The following is a 19,172-nucleotide window of genomic DNA, read 5'->3' on the forward strand; positions in this document are numbered from 1 at the left end:
ACACAAGCTGGGGTCAGTGTGCATATATTTTATAGTTTATACTAGAACAAAACTATTTCCAAATTACTTGTGTTGTGCATGTATATGCCTACGTTATACATTGATGACAAGTTAAATAGTGTGGAGGTTAAACAGAAATTAAAAGATCCTCTTTCTTCTCTTCCCTCCTTTTGTTGAAATATAAATTGTAAGTTGCTAGCAGTATATCTTCCTGTGCTTTGTAAATAAATGGAAGTTGCCAATTAAATTATTCTCCACTTGTAATAAACTGTTTTTGAGAGGAGGAACCATACCTGATTACTATGTTAATAATCTGCGGGGCAGAGGGAGAAAAGTAAGATGCCTGTTAAATAAAGAAATGCCTTTGCTAGACCAGTAATTGAGGGGAAAGTTTAGCATTTCATTCAGCCTTTGGAAAAAGCTTTATGTGAACTCTTCACTACAGACTAACAGGACAGAGAAAAAAAATAATAGCACCAGCAACTGCGGCTGTTTATGGTTTGATAATAACCTTAGTCACAAGCCCTTAATTTGCCAAACAGTTATGACTAACAGAAGATTAGGGAGAGAAGTGTCATTCACTCATTCGGGACACTTGACACAGCACCCTCTCACTCACATACATACCCTTTGCCCATTTTCTTGTAATAACCATTGTCTTCCTGTAATAACACACAGTCATCCCCTTGTCTATAGTCATCCCCTTGTCTATAGAATATCTTCCCCAGGATCTTAAAAAAAAAATCCCTTCCCCTTTATAAATATCAGATAACTGTGCAAGTGTAAAGGTTCTGGAGAGTAAAGGGGCAAGGGGGAGGGATGAAATCAAGGAGGAAATCACAAGTCATCCATATTATTTTTTTTCCACTGCAAAAGTACAAAGAAGCAACTCTTTGCTCAAGCCTCACATTACAGATTTCTTGAGAAAGGCACCAAGGAGTAACTCTGCAAGCAAAAGTAACTGCTGCTCCCACTCAAGCCCCCAAAATAATGTGTTGTATTCAGTATTTTGCACTTTTTGAATGACTGATATGATTTGTGAATCAAGATTCAGATGAACAAGCCCAGAGCCAAAAGGAGGATTTCACTTTTCACCAGAGCCGGATTAACCATTAGGCACACTAGGCGTTTGCCTATGGGCTCCAGGTCTTTAGGGGCCCCAGGCCATCTCCTCCCCCCCCCTCCCGGCCCCCAGTTTTTATAGTCAGGGTGTTCCTCACGCCTCTTCCTCCAGCTGAGCTCATTGCTACCCCTGCAACAGCGCTCGGTGGCTTCCTTCTGTCTGTGTGTGCGTTCCTCTGAGTGTGTGGGGGGGGGGGGCAGAAGGTAAGCAGGGAGAAGAGAGCAGCCAAGGGGGCACAAGGCATTGGCGCTTGTTTGAAAAGGCGTGGAGAGACGGAAAGATGTCTGAGGAGCACTAGGACCCAGCGCCAGGCATGGCGAAGGTGGAGGGGCGCATGCACTCACCAGCAGCAGGTTCCTTTCATGTATTGTGGGACCTCTCCCTCCCCTTCGGCAGCTGCTGGCTCCCTAGCAGTGTGAAAGGGAAACTTGGGGCCCTTGGAATGCACCTTTCCCTTGGGCTCATTGCTGTTCTTTGAGCCTCGTTGGAGTGCGAGGATGACCGAGTTGGACTTAAACAGTCTAGCCTGCCTGGTAATATTTTATTAGCAACCGATGGGTTAACAGGAGATGCCAAAATTAGGTATGAAAGGCTGACATTGCAAAATAAAAAGTGGGAGGCTCGGGACTTAAAATACTCAATCTGGAGTTCAGCAGGAAGTAATCCTATCCCACCCCCCCACCCCCAATTCATTTGGGAGTAAGCCCTAGTAGGTTTGCTAGTTCCAGTTTAGGAAATTCTTGGAGACTGAGGGCTGTGCCTCGGGCAGGGGGGAGCTGAATGGATCCCTAGATCCACCCTTGAAAGTGGCCATTTACTCTGAGTAAATTCTGGAGATCAGTTGTCTTTCCCAGAGAACTCCAGCTCCCTGACAGCGGCCCTAATTCAGCACTGTGACTTTCTCCCCAATCATTACTTAACTGTAATATATATACCCTGCCGCCTTTCTCCCCAGTGAGGATTCAAACTGGCTCACAACGTTGTTCTCCCCTCCTTCATTTTTATCTTCACAACTTGTGAAGGTAGGTTAAGTTGACAGTAACTCTGGGTCTTAAGCAGGTCTACTCAGAATCTTACTCTGGTCTATTCAATTGGACTTACTCCCAGGAAGCCTGGCACCATCAATGCATATATTCTCCGTGGCAGCTGAAAGCACTGCCTTTGTGCATTCTTCCTTCCTTTATTTATTTTTATTTACTGCAAGTGTGGAGTGGCGGTTAAGAGTGTCAGGCTAGGTTCTGGGAGGCCTGAGTTCAAATCTCCGCTCTGCCATGGAAGCTTGCTGGGTGACCTTGGCTTGGCCCAGTTACGCACACATTCTCAGCCTAACCTACTTCACAGGATTGTTGTAAAGATAAAATGGAGAAGAGAAGAATGATGTAAGCTGCTTTGGGCCTCTACTGAAGAGAAAGATGGGATATAACAAGTAAACAGATGATACAAAACTGTGTGAGCTTCTGAGGTTTACTGATGAAGAATTCTGGAGAAAGCTTGAGCAATATTGGGAGTCATTTGGGTTGAAGCTAATACAAAGTATAATATGGCTATTGGTTTTGCATCCTAGATGAGGACTGTCACCTAGCTGAAAGGTTCCCTCCTTCCATAGTGGATTTCCTTCCTTCCTGTCTTGACGCTCTCAAGCATCTGACATTCATGTCTTGTGGCTCTCAAACATCTGACATTTATTCTATGTGGCTCTTACGTTAAGCAAGTTTGGCCACCTCTGCTTTATAGTTATTAGTAAAGGTTAAAAAGGTAGTCTCCTGTGCAAGCACCAGTCTTTTCTGACTCTGGGGTGATGTTGCTTTCACAACATTTTGAGGGCAGACTTTTTAAACAGGGTGGTTTGCCATTGCCTTCCCCAGACATCTACACTTTCCCCCCAGCAAGCTGGGTACTCATTTTACTGACCTTGGAAGGATGGAAGGTTGAGTCAACCTGGAACCGGCTACCTGAACCCAGCTTCTGCCGGGATCGAACTCAGGTCATGAGCAGGGAGCTCAGACTGCAGTACTGTAGCTTTACCACTCTGCGCCATGGGGCTTTTTATGTCTTAGACTATAGGCAGCAACAGGATTGTCGTACGGATAAAATGGAGAAGAGAAGAATGATGTAAGATGCTTTAGGCCTCTACTGAGGAGAGAGGTGGGATATAAATCGTGGGTCCACAGCTCTGTGGCAGCACCATGGACCAAAAACTTGGTTTTGAACCATGGATCCTCATGAATCCTCATGATTTTTGCTTTGGGACACCCCAAACTCATCATCCAATCACAGATCATGTCCATGGGCGGAGTTTGCCCCACCAAAATCGTGGGTCCACGGCTTCGTGGCAGCACCATAGACCAAGATCTTGGTTTTGAACCACGGATCCTTATGATTTTTGCTTTGGGCCACCCCAAGCTTATCATCAATTCTTATATCATGTCCATGGGAGGGTTTGCACCAGGGTTTGTTGCCTATAGTCTATAGGTTTGCTGCCTATAGTCTATATCCTTATTAAAATGTAGTGCCCAAAACTGAACACAATACTCTAGGTGAGGTCTTACCAGAGCAGAGTAAAGCGATATCACTTCACATGATCTGGACACTATACTTCTGTTAATACAGTCCAATATTGCATTTGCCTTTTTAGCCACCGGTGCCTGCAGGGTGCAGCGGGGTGGGTGCTCCAACTCTTGAAATAATTTGTGAGAGGGCCCCCAAGATTTTAACTGCCTAGGGGCCTCAGCAGGGTTTAATCTGGCACTGCTTTTCACATAACGTTACTGGAGGAAGCTAAACAGCAGTAGTTGTGCACAAAACGTTCACCAATTTCTCAAATGTGGCTGTGTTAATCTTTATAGAAAATAATATTAAAGAAAGCCAAGCTGTAGCTTTAAGGTTATTTTCCTTTACAGAACAGGTGCTACACAAATCTTATGCTCTGCAAGTGTGTGTGTGTGTTGTCTCAGTCTCCCAAGGGTACATAACATACCTATCTGAATTTTCTCTCATGTAGGTTTGCCAGAATTCTTCCAAGTTGATGAAGTCTTTAAACTTTAAATCAAGAAAAGACAATTCTTTAGGGACAGAGGCCTTGATTGTATATGGATTAGTACACCTGCAATGTCACTCCACACTTGATTTGTCTAATTTAGCACAGTTAACTGGGAGATATAAAGCTAATACCACCACATTAAAGGGACTGCATCTGAAGGTCTAGCACGATGACTTTCTGGGAGTTCTGGGTCAGGTGCTCCCCACATTTTTTTAAGTCATCAGGTATCACAGAATTAGAGTTGGAAGGTGCCTCCAGGGTCATCTAGTCCAGCCCCCTGCACAATGCAGGATTTTCACAAAGATCTCCCCCACACACATCCAGTTACCTTTGCTCAAGGCAAAGAAGATGGCAAAAGCACACACACACCTCTCTAGAATCCCTGGTCAAACTGGCCTGCAGAAAATTACTTCCTGACCCCAAAATGGCAATCAGTATTTCCCTGAATGTGTAAGAAAGGACCACAAGAACAAAGCAATGATGCAACCCTTCCTGCCTTCCCTTTCATGAACTGCCTAAGTTCACAGAATCAGCATTGCTGTCAGATGGCCATCTAGCCTCTATTTGAAAACCTCCAAAGGAGGAGAGCCCACCATCACCTGAGGAAGCCTATTCCACTAAAAAAACTGCTCTATCAGGAAGTTCTTCCTAATGTTTAGCCAAAAACTCTTTTAATTTAATTTCAACTCATTGGTTCTGGTCTGACCTGCTGGGGCAACAGAAAACAGCTCCACACTATCCTCTGTATGACAGCCCTTGAAGTACTTGAAGATTGTAATCATATCACCTCTCTGTCATCTGCTCTCCAGGCTAAATATACCCAGCACCTTCAGCCTTTCCTCATAGGGCTTGGTCTCCAGACCTCTCACCATCTTCGTTGCCCTCCTCTGGACATAGGGCCGGTGCTGGGGGTTCTGCTGCCCCAGGCAGGACCCCACCCCCTGCACTGGAAATCAGCTCCAAGTGCACTCACTGCCGCACCACCCCCCAACCCTGCCCAGACTTTCTGGGTCCCAGGAAGGCTAAGCAGGGTTGGGACAGCACCTAGCACGCTCACTGTCACAGTGCCCCACCAACCTTGCTCAGCCTTCCTGGGTCCAAAGAAGGCTGGGCAGAGTTGTGGTGGCTGCCTTCACATTCCCCGAAAGCATTTGTGTTCCCCAAAAGTGGCCAGGTGGGGCCTACACAGTGCACAGGCACCGCACTGCACAGGCACCACCCAGCTACTTTCATGTTCCCCAGGTCTGTAGCAAAAGCAGGAATGCAAAAGCAGCCAGGTGGTGTGTGTGTTCCATGGAACCTGCTTCCCCTTGGTTAAACAGATCGGTGATCTGGACAGACAATAACTTTACTAAAGTCACAGACTGCCTAGAAATAGTGTTTTATAACATAACAGGATATTTTCAGCAGTTGGACCAAAACTGCAGAGCTTTTTCCCTAAGGGGATTCACTTAATCTTTCTCCTGAATGGCCTTCAATACTGTCATTGCTGTCATTGTGCTCTGAGTTTTTGTTTTTTTAATTTTAACTTGTTCAATTTGAAATGTTTAAATGTTGAAAGCTGCCTCTAGACTTGGCAAAATGCAGGCTTTTTTTAAAGTTAATAAATAATAAATGTTGCCCAATGCAAATGAACCCCAACTCCTTAGCTAGAGATGCTCAGAATGGCAGGGCTTGCAAAGTCTTATCATTATTTTTCCATGCTCCTTCCTATTTTACTGAGATAGGAGTGGAATCAGGGCTGGTCCACAAAGTCCTATTGATGTCTCTGAGTTCTGGATTTACAGGAGACACGTGGCATATGTTGGTAACAAAAGTCTGTTCACTTGCACATGTTCCATGAAAACTACATCAGACTTATCATCAGTCACTTTGTCTATAACTAGTAGCAATCCACTTAGATTCAGATATTTATTGCATTTTATTCCACCCTACCTTCAAGATGCTGAGGCAATCATAACTGGTATTCTTCTCAGTTTAACAGTTGAGAAGTGAGGTAAACACCCAATGAAGTTTCATGGGGGGTGGGGTTGAACCTGGGTCTTCTACCTTAATTCAATACTCTTAATGTCTACACTACATTTTCTTTTATTGCAGTGTGTTCCTAAAGTAGCAGTGTGTACAACCAGGGGTCATTTCATAGAAAAAGATGTGCCAGAGCTCATTAGCACAACTCATTTGGATATACCACACACCCCTGACATCACTGGAAGGTGTACTAAATTATATCAGCTCAGTATCTACCTTAAAATGCTTCTTGAACTATGTCATAATAAAACCTTACTCCCATCATAATGTTTAAATTACTTTCTCCTATGTGGCCACAGTGGCATGATGAAGATTTCCATCCATCTGCTTTATATTTTTTGGTTATTTTCCCATTTTTTGTGGGGAAAAATATTAAGAAAGTTTGTCAAATCTTGGAGTTCAGCAAAATTCTCACAGGGGGTTTGAACAACGAAGCCCAGATGCAAGTATTGGGGGGGGGGGGGGGGAGAAAGAGCGCAATAAAATTTAGAGGTTCCGGAGCTCCGCTCCTGTGAGCTCCTACCCAAAATGAGGCCTGTTTACAACACAAGGTTGCATTCTTTATGAACTGTTTGTGTTATTGACTGATATGTGCCCTAGTCTCCAGTCATTCAGCTAATCCTGTATAGCTAGGTACTTCGACAAAATCCTCTACTAAAAGCTCTTTAAAAAGCTAGGAAATCTGGGGAATTAAGAAATTGTTGGCAGAACAATGACTAATTCATTTAAATTTATTTACAGGGTATACTAGTGTCTTCCGAAATGCCAAAGGTTGGAATCAGCCTAGTCATAGGTAAGAACTCTTGACTGAATTGTGAGACTTTTAAACAAGAGCTGGTGCCTGATTGAAGAAAAGTCTTGTATGAGATTTAACTAATGAGTTGATGCAACATGCTTTTTATATTAATAAGATAATTATGAAGAACAAAAGAATTTTGCTTGTTTTCAGATTATGCACATATGGTAGTAGACACTTTGAAGATGCACTGACTTCCCTTCTCAGTGTGAGAGAAGGGAGAATGCTTCTTCTAAGGTAGTGCCTGCTGATGATGGGTTTGGTAAGTAACTTTATTTAAAATAGTTATTTTCAAAATATGCCTCCAGAATAGGTTTTTAATCAAGATTCTTTTGTAACTGAGTAAAAAAAATTTAAACAGTTTAACCAACTGATCAACCAATTGTTACAGCTGTAAGAATGTACTTAATATCTCTAACACTGGAAATTAACAAGACATTAAAGTTAACAACTTTGGATGTGTTGTGCTGCAAGTTAGAGAGAAAAACATTTAAATGGCACTCTGTAAAGCAACAGTACTTGCGTAGTCTTGTATAATTATGGTTGCTTTTGAAAAAATTTAATTGTACTATAAGAGGCACAAAAAGCAACAAAATCCTTGGGAGTGCAGAAGGGTTTCTGTACATGGAGAGAATGAAAAATGAGGCCTTTTCTAGCTGAGAAAGAGGTGTGTTAGCAGAAGCATAAAAAAGCATAGAGTGTGAAAGATATGGAGAGATGCAAAGTTCCTCTTTGACTCAGTAGAAGAATGAAAGAGCAGCTGGTGAAAATAACAAAAAAGAGAAAAGGATTTCTTCACACAACATAAACCCTGAACTGTGGAACTCACTGCCAAATGACATGGTTCAGTAGTTAGAATTTTTAAATGGGCAATATGAATTGCTAGAAGATAAGACTATCACTGTCTATCCTCCAAGATGGTTAACAGTGCACACCTAAAAAGAGTTATACTCTTCTAAGTTCATTGGCCTTAGAATTCTGTTTAGCAGTAACTCTATTTAGGATTGCCCAGTACGTCAAGAATATTCATGCTCAGAAATCCTTGAATTGGAGACTGCTAAAAGCCTGGACTGAATGGTGATGAAATGGTTTGTCTTAGCAATATATCAAATTGTCAACATGACCCCATCTGTGGATGCTTAAATCCAGGGACTGGGGTCATGAATAGACCAGATAAGTCTTTCTACAAATCTGAGAAAACCCCAAGTTTGCAGGAAAAAAAATGGAATCTTAAAAATAAAACCAGAGTGATATAGTAGAAGCACTGCCTGTAGCTTTAAGAAACAAATCTTCTCTGAAACCTCATTGGCCATTGCTGGGCAACCACAACAATAGTACCAGCATTCAAAACTTGTCAGTAAAGGGGCAGGAGCTTTCCACAACCGTTTTTGCCTATGAGGGAGGACTCATTGGGCGAGGCCTGGTGACATGCTACCACACAACTTACCCAGACCTGGCTGCTGTCTACTTTTCAGCCATAGCTAGGGTTGTCAAGTCTAAGATATCTGGGGACTTTGGGGGTGGAGCAAGGAGGCTTTTACATTCCTTAAAATAAATAAGTAAAAATACAGCAGTTCAATTCCCCTGAATACAGTCTTTATTTCCTCATTCCCAAGCAGCTGCACATCCCATATACTCTCTCTCTCTCTCTGAGAGAACTCAGAGAGAAAGAGAGAGAAGCCAAAATAGTTTGCAATCTCACACTTGTATGGTCTCAACTGAGGCAATTTACTCACGAGTTGCTGACATTCCAAGCTCTTCAGACTAACACAGGGAAACCAACGGTTCTAGTTTACCCTTTACTATGTGCAAACAACCTCTGAAAATATTGTAAAACAAACAGAGGGTCTGGGCTGCTTTCACAACTACTGGGAGTAGCCATGTTGTTCTGCCTGCTCACCCTGCCCCTATTCAGCCTGGGTCCTAGATTTAAAGGCACAGACACACCATCTAGAAAGTAAACCTTTCCAAGCATCTTCTTAAGCCTTCTGAAGTGGAAAGTCACATGGTGGCTGTGGGGGCAGGGCTTCCCCCACACACACACACTGGGAGCAGGAAGGAGCCTGCAAAACTGAGAGATCCCCCACTGGGACCTGGGAATTGGCAAGCCTAGCCACAGCATGAAAATTAGTGTGGAGTTAGGTTAGAGTTTTAGACTGATATCTGGGAGGCCTGCATTCAAATCCCCATTCTGCCATGGAAGCACACTGGGTGATCTTGAACAAGGCTACGGGTCATACGCTCTCAGCCTAACCTACCTCATGTGGTTGTTGTGAATATATAATGGAGGAGAATTATGTATGCTACTTGGGTCCCCATTGTGGAGAAAGGTGGGATATAAATGAACAAATATTTATTTAATAAATATAACAGGAAGTTTGGGGCAGATAAAAGGTAAGTTGGTTGGTGGCTAGGAAAGAGAGAAGGAGCAAGGAAAAGGGACAGGATATGGGGATTACCAGGCATAGAGAAAGAAAATAGTGTGGAGAGGGAAATATAGGGGAAAGTAAGGTACATCTACATAAGTTCTTGTGGGCTCTCCACTATAGAATTAGGCCAGAGTTTTCCTGGAGAGTGGCTGCCAGGGGGAGGGAAGGAAAGAAAGCTGAAGAAGGGGGCAGATAAAGGTATGTTGGCTAGTGGATGGGAAATAGAGAAAGACACAGGAAATGGAAGAGGCTATGGGGGCTTTCAGAGAAGGGAAAGTAGGGGAGGGAAAATGTGTTGTCCTCTGCAAGTCCTTATGGGTCTCCTGCTTGTATTACTCTATTTCTAGAAGCTTCCTGAAAAGTGTCCATTGCTTAATATTTTACCATCAAATACAAAATACTGTGTTTGATGAATCAATATTCTAGTGCAGGGTTATGAAATTAATCTCTTCAATCTTGATCAGTCACATCAGTCCCCCAAACTGGTGAACATAAACTCCCCTTCACCCTGAATTGCAAGTAAGTTTCCCAAGTCTGGCCTTTGTTCTCGGTACACTTGCCAAAGTTCCTATCCTGAATCCAGAGATATTCAAGAGTTCCTTTAAAAATATTGAAAAGGTTGGCTGTGATCCCATCTTCTTTATGTCTTTTCCAATTACTGTAAGCCTATGAAGGTTTATTATCAAGGATAAGGCAGAGCAGATGAATAGGGTAATGTAAAGTCACTAGCTTAGATCTCTTTAAAAGAGAATTAGACAAATTTATGGAGAATAGACCCTATCACTGACTTCTAGGCATGCCTGCCAATGGCTGGGTCCAGACAGGCAGTTTAAGCCGGCACAGGGATGGCTCACAGATGGATTAAAAAATCCCAAATTCAAATGTGTACATCTGCCTTCTGTCCCACTCCCGTACTCAACCCATCCTCCGGCATCTCTGAGGCAACTTGAAAAGATACCATTTAGGAAGTGGTAGCAAGTTCTTCTGCCACACGCCATCTGCCCTTCCAGGTGTCTATGTGTGAGTGCGCAAGTGAGGCAGATTTATGGTGCAAACCCGCCAGGCCATCCCAAACCATTTCTGGCTTTTTAAGAAAAAAAAACATAGCCACAAAGTGCATGAGCGCGTATGCACATGATCATTAAAATATATGGGGTAAAAGAAACCGAATCATGCTAAGGGAATGGTGCACAACAGCTGCCTGACCACGCCAAAGGGGGGCCCACACAGGATATGGGCAACTCACATGGGATCATCTGATCAGGAATAATCCACTCCATTTTGAACTGGCCCAATTTGGGATGCCTCTCATGTGCCCAAAGCTGCCAGTCTGGACCCAGCCAATAAGAACTTCCACATTCAGAGGCAGCAGTTCCTCTGAATAACAGTTCCTGGGGAGCTATACATTCATGATCTGCTTGAAAGCCCCCAAAGACTTCTGGTTGGTCACTATGGGAAAGAGCAAGTTGAATCACACCTTTGATCTGATTTTGTAAGGCTCTTCTTGCATTCTTTATTTATTTATTTAAATTTATATCCTGCCCTCCCCTGATGGGCTCAGGGCAGCTAACAACAAATAAAAACAACATCAAATATTAAAAGCAAATATCCAATAAAATCATTTCCATTATATAATCATTAAAAGTCCAAGACGCACATTGATATTCTAGTTATTTTGATGTTTCTTGTTTCAGTTATATTTGTTCGGTGAGATTGTCAGTGCTGTGGAATAATAGCCACTTCCCTTTAACAATTAAAAGCAAGTTTGAACAGTTCGGTCTTACAAGCCCTGTGGAACTGTGGCAGGTCCCACAGGGCCCTGATGTTTCCAGGGATGGCATTCCACAGAGCGGGGGCTATTACCAAAAACGCCCTGGTTCTGGTGGTCGACAATCGAGCTTCTTTCAGTCCAAGAATCTTAAGATTTTGGGATCCTGAATGTAGTGCTCCCTGGGGTACGTATGGGGAGAGGCAATTCCAAAGGTAGACAGGTCACAGGCCATATAGGGCTTTAAAGGTTATGACCAGCACCTTGAAGCAAATCTGGAATGCCACAGGCAACCAGTGCAACATTTCCAGCACAGGTTGAATGTGCCCGTACAGGTAGCTCCATTAGCAACCTCTGAATCTGAGTCAAGGACAGCCCCATGTAAAGGGCATTACAGTAGTCTAATCTCGAGGTGACCATCACATGAATCACTGTTGCCAGGTCATTGCGTTCCAGGTATGGAGCCAGCTGCCTTATCTGCCTATTCTTGTGAGGTCTGCAGGATTTATTCCTATCTTTGCATATTATTTACTTAAACATGTATACCTCACTTCTCTCCTCAGTGGGGACCCAAAGGCACTTATAGTATTGTTCTCCCCTCCTGTTTTATCCTCACAACAACCCTGTGAGGTGGATTATACAGAGAGAGTAGATGACAGAAATCACACAGCAAGGTTCTATGGCAGAGTAAAGATTCAGAACTGGGTTTCCAAGATCCAAGTTCAGCACTCTAGCCACCACAGCCTAGCTAAGGGTTCAGAACAAACATCTGGCCAAAGCTGAAAGATATCAGACCCCTGCAGTGAGTGTGTGTGTATCGTGTACCTATATAATCTGCCTTTTAGCTTATACAAGCCTTTTAAAGTGGGTAATGATTGAAAGCATAGCCATTAAAAACATGTACACATCTAAAGATTGTTTTTATTTTGTAAACCACCTTGGGCAGGTTCACTAGAGAGACAACAGAAGATTTTTCTAAATAAATAAATTATTGGGTCTCGCTGACTGGCTGCGAAATCCTATGCAGTTACCCCATTGGTTTCAACAAATTTGTCTGAAGTAACTCTGGATGATATACTCAACAAGTCATTGCAACAGTTACAGTATGGCTATAAAAGATGATACTAAAATTTGGTATAGACATAGTGCCAGACACCCTAATTACTAGAACACTGAAAAGTTATATTTTTACACCTCACACCTGAAATTTGTGGCAGTATGTCATCATTCTAATAACAGACTGTACAGCAGACCACAAACCAAGCCGCACCTACCATAGATCTGAGGGACCTGCTCTTTAAGAATGTGTAGATTGGGGAGGTAGATTTGTGGTGGTAACCAGGAATGTACCACATACACCTCAGAACAGAGGGATAATGCACACTTTATCTGTCCTCAGAAAGCAATATTCAGGGCAGCCAGAAATAGATCTGTGTCCACCAAATGGAAACTGTATTAAGAGATGGATATTCTCATTATGCTTATGATAAAGCTTATGCTGTGATAAATCAGTTTGTCCCTACGGTGTCTTAAGAGTCTTTTCCTTTTCCCATTCTCTGTGGAAGGTCCTGCTTGCAATTCCTGGTTCTGGGAAGTCAGTAAGAAAGCTTGGCCTGTGGTCAGGAAATCCCCCTCACCACACCTTTCTGATTTACACTGATCCCTGATAGACACCACATGTGTCCCCTCCCTCCTTCCCCTTTTGCAATGGTTCTGTTCCACATTTAAGTGATGAAAAGTTAAGACCTGTGGTTACAACTTCTATGAGAAACTTCATTTTGAAGGGCTGCTACATTTCAACTTTATTGCCATGAGGAAAAATGAAGAAACAAAAGGCCACAGTCACTCAACACCAAGGAAACCTGGGTGAAGACATTTAATAAGTGTAAGTTCTCTACCACAACTTGTTGAAATATTGACCTTTGGGCTGAACTATCGCTCCTTTCTGCAAATGTTTAGAGTGAACCAACCACAGCTCTTGGTCAGAGAAGTTTTATGCGACTGAATAAATTTCTCCTTTAGCTTTAAAACAACAGCAGCCTTAACAAAGCAAGTTTTTTTGGTAAGTACAGAGGAAATCAGCAGAAGTGGACCTAAAGAATGGGGAAGGCTTGATCTGGTGAAGTGGAGGCACAGAAGGAAAGCACTTGCAAAGAGAATCATCAATGGCACCTCCCCTGCTGATCAAGGTATCTATATATTAAAAACAAAAAAACTTCAAGGAATGTAACCGCCTAAAAGAGCAAAAAGATATTAAACGCAGGAGCTGAAAGCCACTTGTCCGAGCAGTCAAGATCCCCATGAGGCATCCTCTTCTCTGCTGCCAACCTACCCGCTGGGATATGTCTGGGATTAATTGGCCTCCTCAGTAATGACTTATGGAAAACCTTTAGCTAACAGTCTCCTGGGTCACAAAGCCAAAGAAAAGCTGAAAGGGATGCAAGTGTGGATCTTGTTAACGTTTATTTGGAATCTGAAGTTCAGTCTCATTTGTTTGTCTCTAAGCCACAGGTTATAGTTTTATTGCTGTATGTGCTGTTTACAAACCACCTACCCCTGTACAGTCTCTCTTGAAAGGATGTTCTCTTTAAAGTATGTGATGCATCTGACCAAAAGGGCTCTGGATCAGAAAAGCTTATGCCACATTAAATTGGCATTGTTTTAAATTTGCCACAAAACCCCTTTGAAGAGGGGTTGGGGAACCTAACAAGATTCTAGTTTCCCCAAGAATGGCTTCAACAATTATTCCTCTTTCTTTTCTTTTCTCTTTCTACAATGATTTCTTTCATTTTAATCTTAATACTTACATTTTAAGGATATAATTGTGGGTTTATGTTGAGGATCTGTGTAGATTAAAATCACACTTGTAATGTACATAAACTACCCTATCCCGATCTGTGTAGTTCCCAGATTATGGGATAACTGCCACACACTGTCTTGGAGACATGTGAAAGGATGCTCTCTTTGAAGGGCATGATGCATCTGATGGGCATGCACCCTTTTCAGTGTTTGTAAGTATGGTAGGGGTCCTAAACAGAACCATAGCTGGGGGTGACTCAATTAATCCTGAGTAACATTGTGATCTTGGAGTGTTAGTTAGTTCAGCACACAAGGGCTAGAGAAAGTGTGAGCCCAAAGTCTCCCTATTCATATTACTGCTCCTGAGTTTATTGCATGACCTTGAGTAAGGAGTTCTCTCTCCATTCCTGAAAGATGGAAAAAATAATGCAGGCTTAATGTACGGATTTTTATAAGGCTTACTCTAATAAAGTACATGAAGCATGAGTAGATAGGATGAAAGGTACTGCATTGTTCTTGGCTATCAGAGTTCTCCACTTATCTTTTGGGAGAGCAGTGTGTCCCTATTTGCAGGAAGGATATTAAACAGGAATGAATTTGAGAACATGTCAGAAGGTGACCTTTCCAGAAAGAGGCCCACTTATCACCACTCAGAGAATATCTTGTCTTCAGTTTTTCTTACCTGGGGCCCACAATAACAGCAATACAATTATCAAGTGCCTGAATGGTAAGACAAGGTCCTAGAATTATCCTAGAATTTAGAAGAAGAAAAAGACTAAGGGATCTTTATGAAAAAAACTTTGTGGCTGATTATCAGGATACCAAAATGTTAGATTAATCAACATATATACAAATTCTATCAGGCAGATAGTATGTTGAGTGTATTTAGTGATGTCATCTCTTCTGAAAATTGCTCCCAGCCCCCAAGCATAGCTGTAACACCCACAAAACCCTCTTATTCTGGAGCACAGGCTTGCTGTGCAAGTACTGTGCACTATTATTTTATTGTTAGGATAAAGGCACTCCATGAGTAACAAAATTCAAAGATTGTTATCAAAGCCTTGAGCTGTTAGAAACTCCTTTTCCCAGGAAATTTAAATGCTTACAATGTGCAAATTAATGTTTACTGTCATTGTGCAAAAAAAAAAGCCCTTCAAGAAGAATTATCTCCCTATACATATATTATCTGAAAATAAACTCAGTTGAAATTGATATTTGGGATGGGGCATAATTTCCAGGTAATATGTTTACAATTTGTATGTAAAATCTGAACTACTAGAACTGCAACATGGTCCCCTTTATATTTACCTGAAAGTAAATGTTATTTTGTTTGGTGGGGCCTGTTCTCATAAGAGCAGAGAATCGGGGTACTGGCAGCAAGCCTGTGCTCCAGAATAAGAGGGTTTTGTGGGTGTTACAGCTATGCTTGGGGGCTGGGAGCAATTTTCAGAAGAGATTAAGAGGGATTCCAGTTTCTCCAAAACAAATGGGTGGGAATATGAGAATAAAGAGTAGTAATTAAAAGGGAAGAAATAAAATCTCTTGCCAGAAAAGCAGCTTCTGGTGAGTTTACATAATTGGGAAAGCTCAGCAGTTGCTAAAACATTTTCAATCCTATTTGTAAAGGTGATGTATTTTGATTCTAAGGATAAATGCTAAATGGGAAGGGACAGAGAGAGCAGCTTACTGTGCCTCAGCTCTCAAATCAGGGAGAGAAATTCTAGACTGCTGTTTTCCCCGGTCACCCAGCGGACAGAGAAGCAGCAGCAGCGCTCTGGTGGGTGAAGGATCAGAAGGAACCCTATAAACTATAGTTGCGCTTTGAGTAATGCAGGGTCGGGTTGTCCTTCATCCATGTTTGGGTTACAAAATGCTCCAGTCTAGCTTATAAAGTAAGCTGAGGTGGCTGCAGTTTTGCCTTTAGGTGAGTCACCCCACTTCTGGCCTACTTTACAGGTGTGTTGTGAGGATTATGATATAATGTGTGAAATACAAGGGAAAGTGACTTGAGTTGTTACCATGCTTTTCCCTGTCTTGAAAAGGAGAGAGACTGGGTTCAAAGATAGCTGCAGAAGGCATTGGGAGAACAGCAGTGGAACACAGAATTACCAGGCTTCCTTAACTCTTTCCAGTCCAAACTATCATGCACCTATTATGCTAAGCCTGATGTTAGCATGCTGGTTCGGCTCCTTTCCAACTCCTTCCAGCAGGGAAGATGAATGTGCCTGCACACCGCCCCCCCCCCCCACAAAGGACTGGGCAATGTTGTGATTCAAGCAAGAGAGCCTGGAGACAACAACAATGTCCAAATCAAAGCCCCAGCCTGGAGGCTTCCACAGGACCAGAAAAGGTAATATTTCCATCTACCTGTGGTCCACTCACCATCCTACACTTTTCCCTTTCTGGATAAAATTGAGAAAGCAAAATTAAACAGAAGTCCAGTGGCATCTCAAAGACTACCAGAATTCATTACAGCATCAACTGTCTTGAGTTAGACGTCCCTTGATCAGATACATGAAATATACATTAATAAGACATATATTCAATTGTATAAGCAACAGAAAGGTGGAGCTGGGGAGATGTTATGAACACGTCAGTTAAAAATGATAACTTCTGTCAAACGTAGCCCCTTGCTTGATGCTTTCTGGTTTTATATTTATCCTGCTCTGCCTTTCTGTAGTTGGGAGTCCTCTTGGCCCACTTCAAATGGTCCGAATTCTTTCTGACGGGTTATTCTAGTGGGCCTCTCTTGGTAATATCTCCCCACTCATAAATATAAATATATTTCTTGTGAATGTATCTTCCATGCCTCTGATGAAGGGAGCACTGACTCACCAAAGTTTATAGTGGGATAATTTTGTTAAGATGCCACTGAACTGTGCATGAGTCTAACAGGCCTACAGCTCCGGAATTATCATCATGATTAGCAAAGAGAGGGAGATTACACAAGTCTCCTCCTCTAACTCTAAAAGAGGATGTCCACCCTCCACAGCGCAGTGTTGTCACCACTGGGCACAATGGCTGCAAACCAAACCTACCTATTTCGACTAGACTGCCTGATAGAGAAGGGGTGCTTGTCTGCACCTGGAGCCGCATGATGTCACCTGGGAAGGGCCCTCTCCAGGGAAGGCCCTTTGCAAAGGGATTCTCTTGGGCCTGTTGCCTCGCAGCCCTTTTTGCTTCTGGGCCCCTCTGCCAGCTGGGACTGAGGCCCACACATCCACCCTCCTGAAGGCGCAATTGCCTCCCAGACGCTCAGACTGAACCCATCTGTGTTCTCTCTCTCCCCACCCGGGCAGTGCCTCCGCCCGCCAAGCCTTCTCCTGCCCGCCCGCCCCTGGGGGTGCTTCTCCTAAGGCAGCGAGCCCCTGGCGAGGGCCGGCCTGCTCCAGCCCTGAGGGTCGCGTCCAGAGGTAGGGCGACGTCTGCCACACAATCGGCGCCGGCGGGAAGGGAGGAGAGGCCACTGTCCTCAGCCGCTTGGCGTCCCCGGCTGCTGGGGGAGCGCTGCTCGCCTGCCACTTCGCCGCCTTTCCCCGGCTGCCTTCGCACCTCTTGCTGGGCAGCCGCCCGCCCGCCCGCCCGCCCGCCCGGCTCTTTCTTTCCTTCCTTCCTTCCTTCCGTCCCTCCCTGGCCGTGGTGGGGAGCGGCGGGCCGAGGAGTGCCGGCTGCGCGGCGGCGGCGTGGTCCCTCCCTTGGCGTGGGGCGCCTCCCTCCCTCGCTCCCTCGCTCGCTGCCTGCCTGCAGCCCGTGGCCGGGCGGCGCTCACCGTCCTCGTAGTTCTTGAGGTAGTAGTCTGGGCCGGGGCCGCCGCGGCTCTTGGCCGGGTTCTTCACGTTCTGGAACTGCACGAAGTCGCTCCTCTTGCCGGCGAAGCGGAGGAAGGCGGGCGCCAGGCCACGGGCCAGGGTCACCAGGCGCCGGGAGCTGCGGAGGAGCGGGAGCGGCGTCAGTCGGGCGGGCGGGCGGGCAGCGGGGGCCCCTGCCCTGGGGGGGGGGGGGGGAGCGCGCCTGCCTCGAGGGCCTGCGCGGCTGGGAGGTGGCGCGCGGGGCGGGGGCAAGAGGCCGCCGCGGCGATGCTTCGGGCTCCATTGCAAACATGTGCCGCCCGCCTCGCCTCGCCTCCCCTCCCCTCTTAATGGGAACCATGGCCCGGCGGGGCCGGCGCGGGGGGCTCTTTCGGCTTGCTTACCTGAGGAAGTCGAGCCAGCCGTCGTGGAGGATGGAGGGGTCGAGCTGGAGCGAGAGGAAGTGGGGGCTGGCGAGGCGCAGGGGGCTGCGGGCGCTCACGTCGAGCAGGACGAGGGTGCGGCGGCTGGCCGGGGCGGCGGGGCTGGGGCCGGCCTGCGAGGGGAAGCGGGCGAGGTGGGCCAGCAGCGCCAGCAGCACGAGGGCCGGCAAGCCGGGAGGGCCAGCGCCGCCCGGCCAGGGCATGCTGGGCCGAGGCCGAGGGGGGCTCCCCGATCCGGTCGCGGGCGGCCAGTGGTCCGGAGTGCAGGAGAGCGGGCGTGGGGGCGCGCTGCCTGCTTTTCCCTCCCCCGCCCTCCCCCCCCCAGGGTTGGGGGCTGGGGGGAGAGGGGAGCGCACGCCCCTGACCAGCCTTCCCCGGGGCCCGTGCCAAGACGCCTTGTTCACCAGCGCCGCCCCTGGAAGAGCCGCCGCCGCCTGCGGACATGTTCGCTGCGCAAAGGTAAGGAAGGGGGGATGCGGGGCGCTCTAGGCCCACCCCAGAGGAAGCGGCTGGGGGCAGCCTTGCCAGAGAAGCCACCGCAGTCCTCTTCCCCAAGCCCCCCCAGAGCTGAGACCTCCCCCCCCCCGATTGCCCGGAGTGCGGGGCGGGGGGAGGAATGGCGGGGGGCTGGGATCGCTGTGTCTTCTTCGGCGTCTCTGGCTCTTCGGGGCGCGCGAGATCCAGATCGGGGGTGGGGGGGGGGCTACCACAGGAAGAGCAGTGCAGCCGCTGAGGCTCCCGGGTGCGGGACCCGCGACAGAAGAGCCAGGCCGGCTCGGGGTGCCGAGAGACTTGATGGTTTTAACGCGGGAAGCGAAGCTCTGCGGTCGCCGTCGGCGGGGAGATGGAGCCGGTAAGGCCCTGTGGCGTGTGGAGGGGGGGGGGGAGACTGAAGCGCCGGGAAAAGGTCGAGGGCGGCCTTTTTCTTCTGCTTGGCCCGGGCCTTGCTTCGCCACTC

At 45.8% G+C, this 19,172-nt stretch overlaps 1 protein-coding gene across 1 annotated transcript in view; it reads right to left on the reverse strand.

The window, feature by feature from the left end:
• The window catches only part of HPSE2 (heparanase 2 (inactive)), a 234,123-nt gene extending 215,688 nt beyond the window's left edge, over window positions 1–18,435 (reverse strand). Inside the window, exons 1-2 of the mRNA XM_060241861.1 lie at window positions 18,176–18,435; window positions 17,753–17,910 (exon numbers count right to left, since the gene is read on the reverse strand). Coding sequence (XP_060097844.1) covers window positions 17,753–17,910; window positions 18,176–18,417 — 400 coding nt within the window. The 5' untranslated portion in view covers window positions 18,418–18,435. The remainder of the gene's footprint in view (window positions 1–17,752; window positions 17,911–18,175) is intronic.
• Between the last annotated feature and the right edge of the window lie 737 nt (window positions 18,436–19,172).

The sequence above is a fragment of the Heteronotia binoei genome, chromosome 6, assembly GCF_032191835.1.
Source record: "Heteronotia binoei isolate CCM8104 ecotype False Entrance Well chromosome 6, APGP_CSIRO_Hbin_v1, whole genome shotgun sequence".
In the NCBI taxonomy this organism is placed as follows: Eukaryota; Metazoa; Chordata; class Lepidosauria; order Squamata; family Gekkonidae; genus Heteronotia; species Heteronotia binoei.